This window comes from Petaurus breviceps, unplaced genomic scaffold (genome assembly GCF_028583685.1).
Source record: "Petaurus breviceps papuanus isolate PSGF00001 unplaced genomic scaffold, PetGlider_PUasm1.0 90779, whole genome shotgun sequence".
NCBI lineage: Eukaryota > Metazoa > Chordata > Mammalia > Diprotodontia > Petauridae > Petaurus > Petaurus breviceps.
In genome coordinates, this window is record NW_027187344.1 from 7,730,944 (window position 1) to 7,752,519 (window position 21,576).

General features: G+C 36.7%; 1 protein-coding gene across 2 annotated transcripts in view; it reads right to left on the reverse strand.

Moving 5' to 3' along the window:
* ABL1 (ABL proto-oncogene 1, non-receptor tyrosine kinase) overlaps positions 1-21,576 on the reverse strand; it is a 215,342-nt gene that overhangs the window by 40,804 nt on the left and 152,962 nt on the right. Inside the window, exons 1-3 of one of the 2 annotated variants that reach the window (XM_069069344.1) lie at positions 20,621-21,102; positions 6,702-6,878; positions 5,833-6,128 (exon numbers count right to left, since the gene is read on the reverse strand). In XM_069069344.1, the coding sequence (XP_068925445.1) occupies positions 5,833-6,128; positions 6,702-6,878; positions 20,621-20,705 (558 nt within the window). In that variant the 5' untranslated portion in view covers positions 20,706-21,102. Of the gene's footprint in view, positions 1-5,832; positions 6,129-6,701; positions 6,879-20,620; positions 21,103-21,576 lie in introns of those variants that run through there. The other variant, XM_069069343.1, reaches the window with a different exon arrangement.

A 21,576-nucleotide genomic window follows, 5' to 3' on the forward strand; every position in this document is an offset into this window, starting at 1 on the left:
GGCAAACTCACCTGGGAGGATCGTTCATTACTCAGTTTTTCCTAGGTATAGTATGAAGTACAGAGTCTATATACAATGAGTTCCACCTGATACCACAAGATCACATTTCTTCTGTGACACAGAATCTTTTTAATAGTTCCCCTAAGTCCTTATTTATACAGATTTTGCTCTTTGACCTCTTTTCTTCCCTCATAGGCTACTTTGTAAAAAAAAAAAAATTCCAAATTATGGCAAGTTTCACAGAGAAGGTCAACTTTATCCTTTTCAATAATTAAATTTATAGTTCCTGTGACTTATTTCCTCTTCCACCATAAAATTTACATACTAAAACACATTAAACATTAAAACTACTGTCTTATACTACTATATATTCTGTTCATGACCATTCCTAATGCTCCCATGTGCTACCCTCCTTCCTCAATTCTGGACTATGCTCTCTGGGGAAGAATAATGCTGATGAGCTGCAATCTGTATCAGGAACTCATGGCATGTTCAGAGAAGAAAGTGAAATTAACAACTCTGAATGACCTGACACTTTGGTTCTGAATATTTTATACATACAGCACATTTCCAGGACTACCTCTTTCTAATCATCCCAGTAACCTGAAAGATCTCCTTGTCAAAAAAAATTCAAGACTGCACTTTACTGCTAACAACCCAGACGCAGAGACTTAACCGAGCTTAACTTGTGCAGCACTGGGCAAAACAGAAAGTTGCTGTCACACCTCTCCCATACAATGTTTACAGGCTGCTCCATCCCAGAGCCAATGCTCCCTTGGGACCTTCTATATACTACTAGGAAGGCTTTAAGACAATGGTGTACTGGAGTCAGTGGATAGTTCTTAAGAGTTGACTCTTAAATTTTCAGTGTGAGTATTTACACCTCAAAAATTGGCAAAGCTACAAATCAGGGCTAAAATTATTGTTCTGTCGATTATCTAAACAAGAAAGTGATGGAGAAAATGTTAATAATGCAGATTAAATTTTAAAGTGTGTCATGCATACATTTCCCCCCAGAGAGTCAGCTGTTAAAATTTACCAGCACACCAGTGCTATAAATCCAATTCTGACACTAATGTTCCAGGTTTCTCTTCATGGGAAGACTTGGTGGTGCTTTACTAGTTCTACTCTAGTCCTGCTGCATCAGCTAAGTCTTTTAAAGTAGATAAAGTTTAGAAAACTTGAGAGATCACAGAACTGGTTCATTATTTTTGCCCATACTCTACTCTCATCAACCTGAACATATTTGACTTGTCATCAGAGCAATCCATAAAAATGAAATTATAATGAATACTGAACCTCTCTTCCAAGGAAAGAGGAATAAAATGTCAAAATTAGCACTACAAGGAAGTGCTGGCAACTTGAGAACTACAATGAACATGAACAAATGAAAATATAGCCTAGAGTAACTAGAACACCTGAAAAAAATGAACAAACCAACCAAAACACAAATTTCAAGACCACTCTCATGCCATGGTCCTAAACTCCAAAAATACCCTGAGAACTGTGATAAAATCCCAGTAATCCTTGTTATGAAAACTTAAAGAGATTTTAAAGCCAACCAGAAAAATAATGATTGCTCAACTTGGTTAGGGAACAGGAGAACAAGAGCTTCTAATTCAAAACAACAAAAGCTTTCTGGAATAGACTAGTGGCCCAGGTCTGGCAGCTTTGGGTCAGTTGGCTGGAAATGGTCATTTATAAACTCCTCTATGAAAGCCCGGGAACATAAGAGAGAGATGAGCCAAGAGGGTGGAGGCAAAAAGAAAAATCCTTAGGGGACTTATTTGCAAATCTGCTTTACTCCAATAAATTTTTAAAAGATTAGCGAATATGAAAATAAGAATAATTAAGCATAGTCAAACTCAGCCTACCCTTCCTAATCACCCTTAAAATTTCCCTTTGGAAGCTTTCAAAAGACTGTATCAAAGCTCTGCTATGTTAGGCATACTTTTAATGCCAAGCAGCAGTTCCACACATTTTTGCAATACCTCTCCTTTCCTATGCTGTTTTCATTCAGTCACAGGATATGATCCCACCAAAGCCATTCATCCCAGCTGTGGATATTAAATTCCTCAGAGGGGCTGACTAACGACACTAAAAGCTGAGGTGTTCCCAGGTGCTCAGAAAGATGAGGAAAGAAAAATCCTTATTTGAGGGCAGGGGGGCAAAGATTAGTACCTAGAAATACAATCTGTTACCCAGGGGTGAATGTAATCAGACAAAAGTAATCCCCTGTGAGGAGTCTGGAACAAAAATAACCTGCTTGGAATACTATTGGTTTTTATATGGAGGAGGCCTAGGAACAGGGTACTATAATCTCTGGAAATTACTTTTAAAATTCTTTTTTCTTTCACCAATATTTTAAATCACCCATCAGCTAATAGATTGTCTTAACAGGTCACAATTTTTTTTTTTGCTTTTTGGAGGGCAGTTGGGGTTGAGTGACTTGCCCAAGGTCACACGGATAGTTTTTGTGTTAAGTGTCTGAGGCCGGATTTAAACTCAGGTCCTGCTGACTCCAGGGCTGGTGCTCTATTCACTGTGCCACCTAGCTGCCCCAAGGTCACAATTTTTTGCATCCATTCTTAATAATGATAATCAAACATCTTTTTTTTTTCGGGGGTAGATAGTACAGAACACTGTCTTTCCTAATTAAAGACTGATAAGAAAGCTTGCTTTAGGACAAATCGAAACTAATCACTTGTTTCTGAATGACTGTAGTCCTGGATAAATATCAGCAATAGGATCCAGATATTCAGCTTCAGAAAGTTACCCTGAGGTAGACGGAATAGAACAACTCAAAGCTAGTGCTCCTTGGAGCAGTAAACCCTACAATTAATTGAATATATTTCCCAAAGTGTCAACACCTCCAGGGGAGAGCCTAGGTAGAAAAGCCTAGCTCAACATTTTAGAAAGTGGTGAGCTAAGGGCTATTATGTCTAGAGCCATATTATATATCAATATTTACTAAGAGCCCAGTGCACACAGGAACTGTATTAAATGTGGCCAATAACTGGAAAGAGAAGAAAGTAAGGAATTTACACAATCAGGTAGGCTAAAAAACAAAACAAAACAGGACTCCAGCTTAACATTTCAAATAGTAGACTGAAAAAAAGAAAATACTTACTTAGGTTGGCCTAGGGAAATAATTTTTATGCCTTAACCACTGACTACTGAGGGTTCAATTATCCCAGTTAAGTCATCCAGGTCCAAATCCCTTACAAATAAACCACTAGGATAAAAATAAATATATATAAAAGCAGTTCCAGAGCCCTAGCTGATAAGCCATGTATTTCAAGAATTATCTAAATGAATAAAAGTCCAATACAACAAAGCATTAGTACAATTCTTTGGAACTGTAATGAGATATGACTCCAGCCAGCACTTTTATGAAGAACAACGAAAATTGTTTTCCAATAAACGAACTGGCAGTTTCCAAAGGAAGAAGTACAAATTGTCAACAACCATATTAAAAAAATGTTCCAAATCACAACTAACTAGAAAAATACAAAATAAAGCAACTTTTGATATTCTCCTTCAAACCCATTAGACCGGCAAAGTTGACAAAAAAAAGAAAAATGACAATTGCTGGAGGGGTTGTGGGGGAAAATGCACACTAATGCATTGTTTGTGGACCTACAAAGTCGTGTAGATGTTCTGGAAAGTAATTTAGAACAATGCCCCCAAAGTTATTAAACTGAACGTATTCTTTTACCCAAACATGCCACTACTAGACCTATTCCCTAAAAAGATCAAAGAGGGAAAAGATCCTTTTGAATAAAAATATTATAAAATAAATATAAAAATATAAATAAAATTTTTTTGTTGTTTTGCAATAGCAGAAAAATGGAAACAAGAGTTGATCTTTCTAGGCTATACAAATATAATGGAATATAGCAGGGGTCAGTAAATCTGGACCACAATTTCTTTTTATATGGGATGTGAGCTAAGTTAAAAATATAAAAAACGTTCTTAGATCATAGGTCATACAAAAACAAGCAATGTACTAGATTTGGCCTAAGAGCCAAATCCTAGAATATAGTAAAAAACTGTGAAAATGACAGTTTCAAAGCTACCTGGGAAGACCTGAATGAAGTGAAGCAGAGCAAACTCAGCAGAGCCAGGAAAATGATTTACATATAGTAACGTTATAGAGAAAAACAACTTTGAAAGACTCAAGAATGCTGACCAAAGCAATGACTACACATGATTCCAGAGGGCTGATGATGAAGTCTGACAGAGGTGTGGCAAACTAGAGAGGAAGAATAAGTTATAAATTTCAGAGACAGAAATGTAAGAATCTGTTTTGCCCAACTGTGTATATTGGTCAGAAGGGCTCTGTTTTTCTTTTCTCTCCCCCATGGGTCTGAGGGGTTAGGTTAGGGGTGGGGAGGCTGGGGGAGGAGAACAAGGGGGATATAAAGATGGCACAGCAGAAAGGGGAATGGGAAAGGAATAAAGGGGAAGGGGGAAAGAAAGATGAAGGGAGGGGGAGGAAAAAAGAAAAGAGCGTCATTGAGGAATCTTTTTTTCCTCCCAAATTGAGAGAAAATAACAGAAGGAATGTCAGAAAGAAGGCCAGACAAGCAGATAGCTTTGAAAGCTATAGGTTGTTCTGATTAGATATTCAAAAAGAAAAGCAAGCTATATATAATAGAAACCTAGAGTTCCATATTTTCATGTGTAAGCCTCTTTTTCTGTTCATATATACAGATATATAGGCAGAAATATATCTATAAATAAAATCATAGGTAACATTTATAAAGGACCTACTATGTACCAGGCATTATGCTAAGAACTTTTACAAATGTCACCTCATTTGATCCTCACAACAACCCTATGAGGTAAGTGCTATTAATTATTTTACAGCTGAGGAAACAAGGAAGCAGGGCTTAAGTAATTTGCACCAGATCACACAGCTAGTAAGTGTCTGAGGTTTTGAACTCATGTCTTCCTGACCCTGGTCCAGTGTTCTATCAACTATACCACCTAGCTGCCTCCACACACCCCCTTTCCATCTAAATGTCCATTCTATTTGGTGTTTAAGTTCAGACTAAAAATAAAAATTAATTTTTAAAAAGAATGAAAATTATTGCTATCATCCACAAAATGAAAGCTGAAATGTACTCTCGATTGAACAGAATTTCTCCAATTTAGGGCTTTTAGACTACTCCTATCTTTCAGTCTAGGGGAGACATCACTTTGACTTGATGTCAAGATTTAATCCTAAAGCTGTTAAAAACTAGATGGGCGACCTTAGGCAAGTCACTAACTTCTTTGGCCTTTGATTTTCTTATCTGTAAACTGATAGCTATACTTATAATATACATAAATATATGTGTGGGTGCAAGTGTGTGTGTATATACATACACACATAAACATATATACTCATATATACATATATATACACACATCTTTATGGCTTTCAAAGCACAAATAGTAAATTATTTCATTCTTACAATTCTAGGCTGTTGTCACTGTTCAGTTGTGTCCAACTCTTTGTGACCCTGTGGACCATACTATACATGGGCTGTTGTTTGCCATTCTTTCTCCAGTTGATTAAGGCAAAGAGTGGTTAAATAACTTGCCCAGAGTCACATACCTACTAAGAGTCTAAGGCTGGATTTGAACTCAGGTTTTCCTGACTCCAGGCCCAGAGTTCTATCCAATGAACTGCCTCCCCTAACATCTCCATTTTACAGACAAGAAAATTGAGGCAGACAGGTTAAATAACTTGCCCAGAGTCATAGAGATACGTATGAAGCCAGATTTGAACTTTAACATTTTTTGTTCCTATGGCTCCATCTCAACCTTCTCTGGAAATCCTACCTTTCCATCGGATGCAGTGTTTATCCTGTAGTGGTATACCCTTCCTTCATATCTTAGTGAGATGGACCTCTGGCCTGGGCTGCTCTCACTCTCTCGAACCAGAAAGCTGCCATTGATTCCACTGCTCAGCAGATATTCGGCAGCATTTCGTGACACAGGCCCATGGTACCAGGAATGTTTCTCCAAACTATTGACTGGGGTGATATAGTTGCTCGGAACCCATCCCTGTCCATTCTTGGTTTGGGCTTCGCACCATTCTCCATTGTGATTATAGCCCAAGACACGGAGCTTTTCACCTTCAGAAGAAAACCAAGTTATATATGTTATCTTCGATAGGATTGCAGGACAGCATGTTATTTCATATCTATTTAATCTTATGTAATTACTTTAGGAATCTTTAGTTTCCTAAATATATAGTTTACTTCACTTTTGCAAAATCCATTACTATGTACATTATGTTCATGTGTATATAGAAATGTGTATCTAGATATCTAGATATTATGACTAATTTGGTCCATTTCTAATATTAGCCATTTATCAAAAATTATGCTTTTATCACAGATATGGATAGACGTTAGGATACAGATATAAATCAAAATGTCTCAATATTCAGTTTAGTTTTACTCTGTATTATAAAAGAAACTTTACCTTGCATATTGACAGTTCTGTTTTACTTAAGCATTAATGTGGTATGAATTTTTTAAAGCAGTCGTTTACTAAAATGCTTTCCTTCATTTTTTTTCTAACAGTTTCCACTATTCCAAACTTTAAATCTATTATTTAAATTACTTAAGTGTGGTCAACCTAAGCTATAATTTCTCTGAATTTTGTCTCTTAAAATCACTTCAAGCAATCCACAGTCCTCTTACCTTTAGTTATGCTTAGAGTGTTATCCCCACTGGCCACAAAATCATACAGTGCAACAAAAAGGTTAGGGTCATTTTCACTGGGACCAGCAAGAAGGTTTTCCTTAGAGTTCCAACGAGCTGCTTCACTCAGACCTTGTGGCTCAAAATCAGATGCAGTTACTGGCCTCTGAAGGGCTTCTGAAAAAGAAGAAATGGAAAGGAGGGAAAAAAAGAAGGGCAGAGAGAAAAAGAGAGGAAGAACAAGATGAGTGGAAAAGTTAGAAAATGGAGAGAAAATAAAGCTTGTATTTACACACACACACACACACAGGTGCAATAATAAAAACCATTTGCTTTCCCAACACATTTGAGTTCAAATAAGATATCTTCACTCAACATCTGTACTCCTTGTGCATTTGGATAAAGTGGGCAAAAGGGGATCCCTTAATTTTAAAATGATCCCTTAACTTAAATTTACTGGGAAAATACTAAGCACTTTTATTCCAAGGTGCTGTGGTGAAACTACCTAGATTTTACTTCTGGAATAGAATCTAGAGAGAGAGAAGGAATCCTGCACCTGTCAGAATCAAGGACAAGAGGTAGTATGACACCAAGGACAGAAGACTCCTTGATTCTGGAACCAAAGGACCTGGGTTCAAATTCCACCTCTGATACTCATGACTTGTATATTCCATGGGCAAATCTCTTTCCTGCTCTGTGCCTTAGTTTCCTCAACTGTAAATTGAGGGGGTTGGACTGGATAGCCTCTGAGGTCTCTTTCATCTCTACAGCTATATAATTCTAGGATCCTATACAGAAACAAAATGCTCCTTTTGTCATAAAAAAGAAAACATAGAGCTGCTAGGTGGCACAGTGAATAGAGCACCGGCCCTGGAGTCAGCAGGACCTGAGTTCAAATCTGACCTCACATACTTAACACAAAAAAAAAACCACTAGCCATGTGACTTTGGGCAAGTCACAACCCCAACTGCCCTCCAAAAAGCGAAAAGAAAAGAAAACATATTCAAATTTTCCTTTTCCCTGTACCTAAAGAATCTCTGGTTAAGCCTTACCCACTAACTAAAGAATAGTTCTAATTTTTATATTTGCTTCTACAGACAGCTGGATGTGCTCAGCTCTGAGCTAAGCTTATTGCAGAATAGGGTTAAACCTTCACACCCATTACTCTGAAACAAGTTGGGTCTCTTTAGAATGCAAACCAACATGGGCGGGGGTAAGGGGAGGGAAGTCTTTCAGTTTTGGCTTTTGGACTCAGCGATGTAGTAAATCTTCAAAGGTGGCTTCTTTTTTTAGGATAATTCTGTTTGCATCTTCCCCAGATCTTGTTATCTTGCTTTATAAATCATGAGGGTAAGAAAAGCAGAGAAGAAACACGCCCCATTTTAACATTTTCTAAATTATAAAATAGTCCCAGTGACTTAAGAAGTACTTGCTCCTTTAGTATCTATGTTACAGGATATGAAATATTAAATACAAAGATAACTATCTTTACAATACATTAAGAGACAAAGGTTAGCCTTCAACTACACATTTATATTAGAAAAAATACAATGAAATGTAAAAACTTGCTTTTGAAATATATAAGAAGACAGAGAAACTTACATAAAATCTCTTTTCCCCTTTTAAGGAATATAAACACCTCACTACTCCAGAGTTGTAGAACATGTAAAACTTTTGAAGTCTGGTGGACCTGGGTTCAAAACATGTGTTCCCTGGGAGATCCTCAGAAACTTCCTGGGCCTCAGACCCTTTGGTTTGTATGATGAGGTGACAGATTAAATGACTCCTCAAGCCACTTTCAGCACTAAATCTATATGATCCTGGCACTACGTGGGTAAAGCATACATGCATTGAGCCCAGGTAGATTTGTGCATTCTCTGGAAATCAAACTAAAATCATAACCACAGAAATGGCTTTTGTTTCTGTTTTTCTTTTCCTCAAATGATACTTTATGATCTCTCTACACAACACTGAACCGTGTCTGGGTTTTATAAAAGAAATTCTATGATGGGGCAGGGGGTGGGGTGGAGATGTAGAAATGACTGAAAAACACCTGGAGTCAGCAAAATGTAAATGACAGCCAGAGGACAGCTGACACTTCAAAGTGCAGAAGAGAGAAGTACTCAGATGGGCTACCTCCAAAATGGAGGCAGATGCTGGGAATTTTAGGCAATAGGATATGGCATTTCATAGGAAGGAAAGGGCCTCCCACTGCTTTCTGATTCAACAGGAAGGCAGGAAATCCAAGGCAGTCCCCCAGTTTTCCTCCTCAGATTCTTCCCTACTCCACAAATTAATGACTGAAACCTAGTGGGGAAGCTTGCTCAGGATACTGGAGTAGAGCCACAATCCAACACCAGAATCCTCTATTTAATTCCCAGTCCAGACTGATGTCAAAACTGACTCATAATGTACAAATGCCAAGTTTCTTGCTTCATTTCATAACAAACTCCACTGTCAAAGCTTAAAAATGATCACCACTTACAAAACAAAATTTGGGTAAAATATACAGAAATCTTCCTTGCTTATTAATACTAATATATTAGTACTAAGTAACTATAGCACAAAAGAAGTTCCTAAATTTTCATCAATGTCCTCGCACATCTGAGAAAATAGCAGAAACAGAAACAAATTTTCTCGTCTTCTCCTTATAGATCCTTGGAATATTGTGGAAATCCCTAAAAGTAAATAAATTTTAGTAGGTGCTATATTTTTAAAAGGGCAGCTAGCTGGTGCAGTGAAGTCAGGAAGACTCATCCTCCTGAGTTCCATTCTGGCCTCAGACACTAACATTTCCAAACTGTGTGATCCTGGGAAAGTCACCTAACTTTCTGCCTCAGCTTTCTCATCTGTACAATGACCTGAAGAAGGAAATGGCAAACTACTCCAGGATCTTTGCCAAGAAAACCCCAAATGGGGTCATAGAGAGTCAGACATGACTGAAATGGCTGAACAACAACATATTATAAAATGGATTTGGTAAAAACTGTCTGCAGCCTCTTTGGATCCCTTATTTTAATGTACCTCAATGATCACATCTTCCAAAGCGTCTGCCTTTGAGGACAGCACAGAAAACTGGACAGAGAGCCTGACTGAGTCAGAAAGACCTAGGTTCAAGTTCTGCCTCTGCCACATGCTGGGGAAGTCACAGTTTCTCAGGGATACCAGATGACCCTCTAAGCCTTTAAAATGCAAAGACACTGTCATCTGCTTCAGGAAAGGAAATTCCTCATTTGAGCTCCTCTGAGAGGTCTCAGGTTGAAAAAAAGATTCCTATAATCACATTTAAAATTATTTCCAAATAGTCATTCTCACACCAAAATAGCTTTTACCTAGAGGCGGCTAGGTGGCACAGTGAATAGAGCACTGGCCCTGGAGTCAGGAGAACATGAGATCAAATCCAGTCTCAGACACTTGACACACTTACTAGCTGTGTGACTTTGGGCAAGTCACTTAACCCCAATTGCCCTCCAAAAAGAAAAAAACAAGGCTTTTACCTGCCAACAAAACGACAAAATAAACCTGAACCATCAAACACACACAGAATACATCAGTGACAGAGCCCCTAAAAGTTTCATGAAGCCAATTGTAAACTTATCTAAACAATTCAGTTAGTTCAGTTTTGTATATTCATCAATATACTAGATTTGGAAGTGGATGATCCAAGTCCCATTCTAAGAGCATGGCTGGTTGGATAGAGTGTTTTGTTTGCTTTTTTAAACCATCCTCCCATGCTACATAATAAATGCTTCTCTAAGGTTGTGCTGTGAGTCAGTCAGTGATCAGAGTTGTTTATAAAAGTTTCTCAGAAGGAGAATACTTCTGGTCTAGACTTCCCAAGACTTGCTATTTAAGAAAATACTAAGGAACAACAAGGGAAGTAACCTTCTCATAAACTTCAATGGCTAACTACTTCACATTCCCAGGAGCATGAAAAATTCCCAACTCAAGGGAAAACATCCCTGACAGGCTCCCAAATTTCCTACTGGCACTTTACGAAGTCACAGTTTCCTCTAAATAGAGGGACTTGTCAGCTGTATTTCTGTATCTATTCTCATGTTATCTATTTGATTATTCCTCAACCTTTCAGCAAGGGAATGGGGAAGATACAAGTGCTGAATGAATAAGGTCACGTTCCCTTCAGTTTTACTCATATTCGGTTATTTAAACACTTATCATTTTGCCCTTTCCTTATGGGCAGCTCACTGCTTTCCTCCACTTCACTGAATATCTGTATTTTAAAATCCATAAAACAGATCCTTCCAAGAAGGGAGGTTTCATATTTTATTTAATACTCTGTTCCAGTTGGTGAGATCATACTCAAGACTATTCTCAAATCAGTTTATAAGAATCTCATATAACTTTTTATAATACGAACTTAGAGAAAAAACAGCATTTCCCATCATTTGAATTTGGTTAGTATTAGCCAATTTTTTTATGCCTAGATCATATGCAGGATCATTTTATGTACAGTGTACAGTCAATTAATTTTATATTTTTTAAAACAGCAAACATATATAAAGTGCCTCAAACTAAGTACTCCTAGCTAAGCCTGGTCACGTCTTTAACTACTCTTTTAAAACCATTACTTGATGAGTTCTTCCTACATATATATGGCACTTTGTTGAGTATTAGAGGGAACACACAGAAAAAAGACGGTATATTTCCTGCTCTGGAGTCTGACATCTAGGTAATAGGAAGAAAAGATCAACATGTATAAAAAAAACCTAAATGACAATAAAACAGCATCAGGGAAGTCACTAGCCTGGGTATATGCTAAATGAGTGGTACAGACAGAAAAAGTTAAAAGGTAGGGAAGGGAGGAAGGAAGTACACTGGAAACCAGGAAGACTTCCTGGAGGAAACAGAACTTCAGCTTGAAACACAAGTTTCACTTTTTTTTTTCCACAGAGAAAAGGGTTATAAGATTGGTTCAAATGAGTATATCCCCACAGCACTTAGGAACCAGAATATTTAGAAATATTTAGACCAATAATATCTAAGTAATCTAGACCTTTTTTGGACAGGGAAGAGTAAGGTAGAGAAAATAAAAGTCAAATGGAATGTGAAAATCTATGAAACGTTTAAGAGATGTAGTTTGTTTTTCTCTAGTACATGCAATAATGACAACTGGTTGAAAAAATGCTTTGTGAGGCAGGGGTTCTGACAAATCTGCTTTAATGTAAAAGAATTAATTATTTCAAACTAGCCCCTTCTTTGTTGGTATGCAAACTGATACTTCCTAAAGCCTTTAAATCCTCCTCCTTTAAAAAGGTTCCCCCCCCCCCCTTAAGTAGGTTAACTGCTAATCCAGGAATTTTGTTTAAGTAAACTTTTTTTGCTTACATATCACCCCAGCCCCATGGAACTAGCATAAATTTGTATTATTAGCGACAGAACTGATTGTGTTGCTGTGCTTGTTCAGAAGCAATTAGTATATTTAATCAGGGTAAGGCAATGCCATGTGTGCAAAGAGCACCAAAACAGGTGGTCATCACAAGGTCTGAATTCTAGTCTTTACTCGCCACTTATTAGCTTTATGAGTTTAGGTGAATCACTCAATGAACCCAAGTTTCCTCATCTGGTAAACATGGATAAATAATCCCTGCCCACTTCCACTGTGAAGATCAAATAAAACAACATAAGTCAAGTGCCATACAATTATTAAATAATCTTAAAAAATCACTTCTAAAACTAGTCATAGCTACTCATCCTTCCAACAGCATAAAACTCATTAACAAAGCAGTCAATGATTACTAGAAGGAGCTACAAGCAAAAACAAAAGACAAAACAGCATATCTGCTCTGAGGGAACTCTGAAGTTATCTTTGGTATCAAGATAAAACATTTAAAAATTAGACTTGGAAAGGAAAAGTAAATTTCACTTGTTTCAAAAAGAAGATTATGCACTCATTAAAAAAAATTCCCAATACTTTACCATAAAACTAACACCGAACCTAACTAACACAAACCTAGGAGGCCATTCTAATATGCCTTTAAGCTTTTAGCTATGAAGTACTGGAAAAAGCAGAGAATTTGAAGACAGAGGACTATGGTTGAAATCCTGGCTCTACCACTTGGTACCTGTGTGACCCTCAGCAAGTCACGTGTCTCCCAGTCGAAGTTCTTCATCTGTAATATGAGGAAGTTATCAGCACTTCTTAAACTGTGGGTTTCGACCCCATATGAGGTTGTGAAAAATTTGGCAACAGTAAGAGGTTTCTGAACACACAAAGACCAAAAATGAATTAAAAATCAAATGTGTAAAGAATCTGGGGTCTTTCTAGAAGCACTTGCCTGCGTTGCATTGCACAACTTTACTGCAGCCTTGGTTCTAAACACAAAAGCATGCACACTTTGCACTGCACATGCCCTCCAGCCATGACAAAATCGAAAAGGGTTGTGAGTGGAAAAAATTTAAGAAGCCCTGGGATTAGATGACCTTTCCCATCCATCCATTCTAGCTGTGATCTTTAGTTGCTCTATGAAGGCTGTAAGGTAGGATGTGAGAAAGAACCCCTAAAACATGATTGTATTGTTGGTGTGATTCAAATACTGCTTGAGTTGGAGTCAAGTTGAAATAGTCCTTATCTAGCCCCCAGTTCATGATTCGGACTGTTATTTCCTGAAATATATGAACATGTTTTCATTCTGCCATAAACCATTTGCAAAGGATTAAAATCACTCCTTCTCCCTTATGTTAGCCATATGATAGTTTGAAGGCATTCATTACACATTTCCTGCTTTTTCGAAGTGGATTGTAATTATTTGGGGCTTGATACACTGCAATAGTGGTTACCTTGGTTCCAATTTCTTCATAGTGTATGGTTAACTATTAATACTTAATTAGTCTCATTTGCCTAATTCAACTACTTTTCTGTAACAGCAAGATTCTGTAACTTGTCGATTCAGGCATCTAGGTGACTCAGTGGACAGACTACTAGGAGACCGAATTTCAAATCTGGTCTCTGACATTTACTATCCATGTGACCCTGGGCAAGTCACTTATCCTCTAGTTGCCTTAATCCACTGGAGAAGGAAATGGCAAACTATTGCAGTACCTTCTCCAAGAAAACTCCATGTGACATATCAATCAATCTACCAAAAAATTATTGTATAGAGCTAGAAAAAAATAGTAATGAAATTCATCTGGAAGAACAAAAGGTCCAGAATATCTAGGGAATTAATGAAAAGAGATGCTAGGGAAGGTGGACTAGCCATAAAGCAGCAATCATGAAAACTACTTGGTACTGGATGAGGAATAGATCAGTGGAACAGATTAAATACACAAGACACAATAGTCGATGACTATAGTAATCTACGGTTCAACAAATCCAAAGACTCCATCTTCTAGGATGAGAACTCACTATCTGAAATAGTATGGCAGAAACTGGGCATAGACCAATATCTTACACCCTATACCAAAATAAAGTCTAAATGGGTGCATGATCTAGATATAAAGGCTGATACCATAAGCAATCTGGGAAAGCAAGGAATAGGTTACCTGTCAGATTTATGGAGAAGGGAAAAATTTATGACCAAACGAGATAGAAAGCATTACAAAATGCAAAATGGATAACTTCAATTACATTAAACTGAAAAGATTTTGTACAAATAAAGCCAAATGTAACCAAGATTAGGAGGGAAGTGGAAAATTGGGAAAGAATTTTTACAACCAGTCTCTAATAAAGGCCTCATTTCTAAAATATAGAGAACTGAGTCAAATTTATAAGAATACAAGTCATTCCCCAATTGATAAATAGTAAAAGGATATGAACAGGTAGTTTTCAGATGAAGAAATTAAAGCTTTCTAAAGTCATATGGAAAAAATGCTCTAAATCTCTACTGATTAGAGATATACAAATCAAAACAACTCTGAGGTACCATATCTCACCTATCACAGTGGCTAACATGACAAAACAGGAAAATGATAAATGTTGGAGAAGATGTGGGAAAGTTGGAACACTAATGCATTGTTGGTGGAGCTGTGAATGGATACAACCATTCTGGAGAGCAATTTGGAACTATGCCCAAAGGGTTAAAAAATTGTGCATACCCTTTGACCCAGCAATACCACTTCTAGGGTTGTTTCCCAAAGAGATCAATACAAATGGAAGGAGGACTTGTATGTACAAAAATATTTATAGCAGCTCTTTTTGTGGTGGCAAAGAATTGGAAATCAAGGGGATGCCCATCAATTGGGGAATGGCTAAACAAGTTGTGGTATATGAATGTAATGGAATACTACTGTGCTATAAGAAATGAGGAGCAGACAGGCTTCATAATAACATGGAGAGACATATAAACTGATGCTGAGTGAGGAAAGTAGAACCAAGAGAACTTTGTATACAATTATAGACACATCATATGTGTGATGACTAACTTTGATAGATTGGACTCCTTTCAGCAAGGCAAGATTATAAGACAACTCCAAAAGGCTCATAATGGAGAGGGCTATCCACATTCACAGGAAGAGCTACAGAGTCTGAATGCAGATTGAAGCAAACTGCTTGCTCCCTCCTTTTTTTTGTTTTGTTCTGTTCCTTCTTTCTCCTTATTCATTCCATCTTTACAACTTGACTAATATTCGGTGTGAAGGTATTTGTATAACCTATATCAGATTGCATGCCACCATGGGGGGGAGAGGAGGGGAAATCTGGTACTCAAGGTATTGTGGAAAAGTAAATAAATAAATTTAATATAAAAAAAAGTTAAGCAATCCTAAAGGTTAAAAAAAAAAAGAAAAGAAAACCCTATGGACAGAATGATCCACAGAATCACAAAGAGTCAGACACAAATGAACAACGACAACTTGTCAATTTATGGTTTTGTTTTTTAAAAAATCTGAAACTGTAATTTCATCGATGTGAGGGAAGCCCCTTGAGATGAGAAACTGCCCCTACCAATGCAGATTAGTAACTGTTCTTCAGCTACTATTCTTTGGGGGTTACCTGAGAATACTGATTAAGTAACTTGCTCAGTGTCACATAGTCAGTGTGTTAGAAGCAAAACTTGAACTCAGATCTTCTGGATTCAAAAGCCAGTTCTCAATCCATTAGGCAAAACTCTGTCTCAAAATCCACTCTGAAATAGTGATGTTCAATATATAGTTTTGTTTCCTAGGTTTGGTTTTGGCACTGGTGAGGGCCAAATCACTAGAAAGACCTTTAAAGTAATGGGGTAAGCATAAATGCAATACAATGATAAAGGAAAATCCATGATTTCTGGTTATACAGAAGCAAAAAAGTAGTGCTGGTTAGCCTCCATCTGAATTTTGGACTAAGATCTGCACTTATATTGAAACCACAATCTTCCTTTATCACAGTCCTAAAAGGAAAGGCCAAAGTTGGGGCAGCAACCCTGGTTTTACTGACTTCATTTAAAGAACAGACCGTTACAAAGCCTGAACATAAACACCAGCTACAAACATATTACGAGGCAAAGAAAGCAGACTAGAGCAAAGAAAGCAGACTAGAGGTCAGAAAGGAGGCAGGCTCTCTCTCACATAGATAACAACAAAAACATCTTACTCTTTAAGTAGAGAAAGTAGAATTTAAAAGTCAATTTGAATAACAGTGACAACTCAGAAAAGACTCATTTCTTCTCCACTGCTAAAAAGTCAAGCTTTCGGCTCTTAAATCTGTTATTCCTAAGGGCCTAGGACTAAAAGTACAATTTATTTATTCAAGGACACAATTTAAAACAACTAAACTAAGAAACTGCTATGTTGTGGGAGTGGGGATGGAATCAAATGACTTAAAATACAATATTTAAATGCAGCATCTGGCCATCAGTATTTGTAGTGGTTAAAAAAAAAAAAGTATTAGTTTGCTTTTTTCTGTTCCTATTCCAATTCCAAGGGCTGTATTTTCTAAACTGCAGTGCCTTAATTTCACACTGAGAAAGCAGTTTGTTTGAACTACAGGTTCAAATGTTTGGGGTTTGTGGAGGTGTCTTATAGAACGGCGCAGGGAATGTCTAAAATATGAAATGTAGACCAATGTGATTTTTTTCCCATCCCCAAATAAAATATTTGCAATGGGGGAAAGTGAGGGTCAGGAGAGAGATCAGAAACTTTTCAGCTTAAAACCAAGGACAGGAAATATTAATTATATGCATCAAAACTAGTTTGAAAATGAATCATTTCTATATAATAACATATGGACAATTTAGCTCAATTCTGAGTAACTCAACTGAAAAATGGAAACTGTAATGTCAACACTGCTAAATACTAAATAAAAATCTCTTTTTAAAAAATTCTATATATTTAAAGACCAAAGGAGTCACAACTGTATATAATATCATCTTATAATTTGTATAGTCTTATGGTTTTAAAAAGCATTTTCACAGGCAATATCTGATATCCTCAACAGCCTAATTAAGGAAGCAAAACAGATAATTTCATGATTTGACAAATGAGGAAACTGGGACCCCAAAAAGGGAAAGTGATTTGACCAAGGTAATAACACAGCTAGTAGATAAAAGGTGGGAGAAAGCAGTTCCCTGAATTCCCACTCCAGTCCACACTCTGGGGTGATATTCTTGGGGACAACCACCTAACAGCATTCCAGTGCAATGTGGTAGAAGGAAGACTGACAGACAGAGAGAGGGAGGCCTGGGTTTGGGGTTCAGTTTTGCCACAAACTAGTCAACAGACCATGTCTGAGTACTTCACCTTTTGGGGACTATTTCTTCATATGAAAAATTACTGGATTGGGCTAAATGTTCTGTACTGGATCTCCAACAGTTCTAGTTTTAATTCTCTAAGACTCCATATCTTTTTGATGATGTAAAGAATAGCTAGCAAATAGTAGGGACTTAAATGCTCATTGACTGACTGACAGATCAACTGGCTTTCTCATTAGCAAAATTAGGTGATTTCCCTAATTTTCTCAAATATAGCATGGGAATTTTCCTTTAATTAATTTAAAGAGATACTGAGCATGGTGCCTGACACATAGTAAGTGTTTAATAAATTATTGTTTAATTCTGAGAAATGTGATTGTGTTGCTGCTAACATATAAAAATAGAAAAGAGTTTAAAGTAGTCCTTTGTAAAAGTGTAATGTTCTCAAAGACTTGGCTGAATTATTATTAATGACTAATTTATATAATATAAATGCAACATAATAACCACTCAAGTTCATATACAACAAATTTAAATGGTAAAAATTAATTCAAAGTGTGGAAGGAAAAAATTTCAAAATATCACTGGAAAACTGAATGGGCCAGAGATTACATGACTTAAATGTCACAGAGATAAAACTAAGCATAGATGCCATGCAGTTAGGCATCACAAATCAACTGCTAAAGGTGTACAATTCCTAATGTTGTTCTATTCCTTTCCCTCCCTCCTCTATTCCTGTTGGAATCCTCTTATTTCTGACATCAGCTACAGACATTTTAAGGGTACCATTGATATCCTACATTTTTTCCTGGGGAAAAGTGATTCATAATAACAATAGTTCATATTGGATTCAAAAGAACATTTTTATTTTGAAGAGAAATATCCTTTGTTCAGAGATTGTGTATAAAAAGTTCAAGTTGTTTTTGCCTGTCTCGGAGAAGAAATGAAAGATTTGATTGTGCTCAACTTCATCAATCAGTAAATCTTAAGAAACACTTCTAGGTCAAGAACAGAAAAAAATATTCAACTAATACTTGTTCATCATTTGAACAAGCATGAAAACATATTCACTGTAGGAACAATTGTAGTACCAACTGGAAACATCAGTGAAAAATGCAAAGATAAGATTACTTACCCAGCTGTTGGCAACAATTTTTCTGAAGCAACTAATGACCTTAACATTTCTTAAGTCATTATCACTGAGATTTAAATGGTCTCAAATCAACTACAAAAACATTAGTTCCATTCCCATCACTGTCTAAACACTACTTACTAAAATATGAAGATCTCAGATTGAATTTCTAGATACTTGAGTTACTCTTACAGATGTTAGTAAAAGTTTACTAACAATATTAGTTACTAAACACCTAAAACAATATGCCACACCATGAAAAATTTTTTTGACGGAGTTTGTTCCCCCCTTTTTTTTTTAATTATGGGGCTTATTGAATACCAGTAAGATATTTCAAAATTCCAAAGTTTCTAGAATGAGAATTTCTAAGATACTAAAATTTCCAAATCAGGAAATTTGGATAGGGTTATTCAATTTACCCAAAGAAATTTTCAAGTTGTAGAGAAAACAAGTGTCAGAAGACTTCAATTTTATTCCATTTCCACTCATATGTACATTAATAAATAACCAAACCCCTGGCTCATCTGTAAAAAAAAAATTTTGATGAAATAATACTTAGTCTCTAAAGGTTATTGAGTAAATGTGAATGGGTAAAAAAGTGTTCTGCTACTTGGAATACAAATGTTATTTTAACTCTAAGCTTCATCAAACTTTAATAGTGAGAACAACTATAATCACTCAGAGCAAACTTTTGGGCCCAAATAAACTATCACTTTAAAATGCTGTGATTTTTTTCAGCTTGACTGATTTGTGAGTTCCTTATAAAAAAAATATCAAATTATTGTAAGAAACAGCTGTGCTCATCCTGTTTTTAATAAAAATATACATTTTTCACCTATCTCACTGGAATTTAGGATCTAGAACAGCATACCTAGACTCCACTGAGCCCTTCCAGGAAGTCAAGGATTCAGGGAAAAAAGAAATTAGGACTAGCAAATAAATAAGGCCTTAGTTTCCATAAAAAATTTAATGGAAATACAACTAAAAACTAAAAAATTTCATAAGCCCTAACAAAATTCCACTTTTACTAAAAACTGCTCTCTTTCACTACTTGATTCCATTTTAATCAATAACCATTTATTAAACACTTAGTATGTGCTGAGCATTGTGATATGCTTTGGGAATACAAAGATGAAAAATTCTACCTCCAAAGAGATAATTAACACTCAACAAGATAAAAATCCTAGGATTCTGTTAGAGAGCTGGAAGATATCTCAAGAGATCATATCCTCTCATCCAAACTCCTGACTTCTGGATGATACAGTATTATCTCCAAATTCTTGTGATAATGAAATGATTACTAACAATTATAATATGGTCATCAATTTTCAGAGATGTTAATGCTACACCAGTTATTACTTACTTTACTTATCAATTTATTTTTTTTTCCAAATCTTACACCTTTTAAAGCTAAAAGAGGAAAAAGAAAGGGGAAAGGAGCTAGCAAGGGGAAAGAAAGGAAAAAAGAAAGGGAGGAGAAAGACAAAAGTGAAACGTTCCTGGCACTAGGCCTTGTTACTGAAAGAAATGAGAACATATACTTTTCCAAGTACTTTGACTCATTTAGAATTCCTTTCTAGATCATTTATCTTTCTTCCCCAGCATAAGAAAGTTATTCCTCCAACCAAATTCATGGCTTGTAGATAAGATTGGGATGAGGTTTTCCCCCATTTACTCTTGGATGATTAGAAAGAGCACTTGAAATTCTGCAACCATAAATGGTATAGCCATGTCCTTCTTGTAGACGATGCTTAAAGCAAATCACATGTCTTCACAAACATGGATTCACACTTTTAATGTGCAATTATCTATTAACCATGAAAATTACTCAAGTTTGGCTATCTGACAAGAAGACTATCACGTATACTTTATCAAAACTTCCTCATTTAAAAACCTTTCCCAGAAACTCCAGTGAAACAACTGTCACATCACAAATTACAAGTCTAACCTACTGAAGTGATAGTAGGAACTAAAATCCTTCTTAAATTTATATCCTGGGAGGCTATATTTACACAATGAGGTTGCTCTTCTCACAAAGCAGGGCCACGGGGCTGGCTAGGGAGAGGCCTAAGCAAAGGAGATTCCAGACTTCAGTAATCCAGCCCCTAGGCCTTCGGACCCAAGTCTGTCTTCTGAAAAAGCTGTAAGAGTCTTGAACTTACCTTCCAAATAACAGCTGGAGGAAGAGGAAAGTCCCTTCTTTGACTTGCAACCCACCAACTTCAAACAAATCTCCAACATTTTCATTTGTTAGAGAGCGTCCTTGATATATGTTTTTCCTCCCTCCCCTTCCTGTCCTTTTTCTGGATCCAGTCTCTCACATAAAAATCCTTTTGAGAAGGCTAAATAATCCAGCACTCTTTGGATCATTAAAGTGCCCTGAAATGGGGCTCCTCCATCGTGCCCATGTTGCCTGTAACTTAAGTGGAACAGTTTCTTGTTCCTTTGGGGTCCCTCTTTTGGCGGGAGGAAAAAAAAAACCCCAACAAAGTTGAAAGCAGTTATTCCTTATGGCAGCTCCCAAACTGCCATCCGCCCCTCATTCTCAGGCCGCAGAACACTCAGCAGAGTCAGAAAGAAGTGCTTGGTTAAATTGCCAACAAAGGGCCCCCTTCAGGCTTGGGCTGTCTGACTTTATGACATCAGGCTGGCTAGTAACGCCCACAGAAGCTCAAGTGGGTGGATTCTTAACTCCTTCATTACCTAGACCATACAGAAAGTCAGAAAACCAGACTTTGCTTTGCTTTCCAGCTGTCCTCCAACTTCTTAAAATTTGTTGCCCCGTGTGGTGTTATTTTTCTCCCATGGTAAAATATTCAGATATTATTAGAGAGAAATTTCTAAGGCAAACTGAAGCAATAAAAATTGTCTTAATGCCTTAAAAGGACCACACTCCAAAACCCACTCATTTTTTAAAAAAATCAAATCTAGCTCTCATAAACATATGCTTGCTCTAAAACTTCATGAGTGTCATACTAGTTCTTGTGAGAAATATGCTGAATGACTTCCCACAGAAAGATATACTAATATTTATCATCTAGTACAAATCCTTCATTTTATAAAGAAACTGGGGGCCAAAAAGGTCACACAGGTAAGTACTATCTTAGCTAGGATTTTA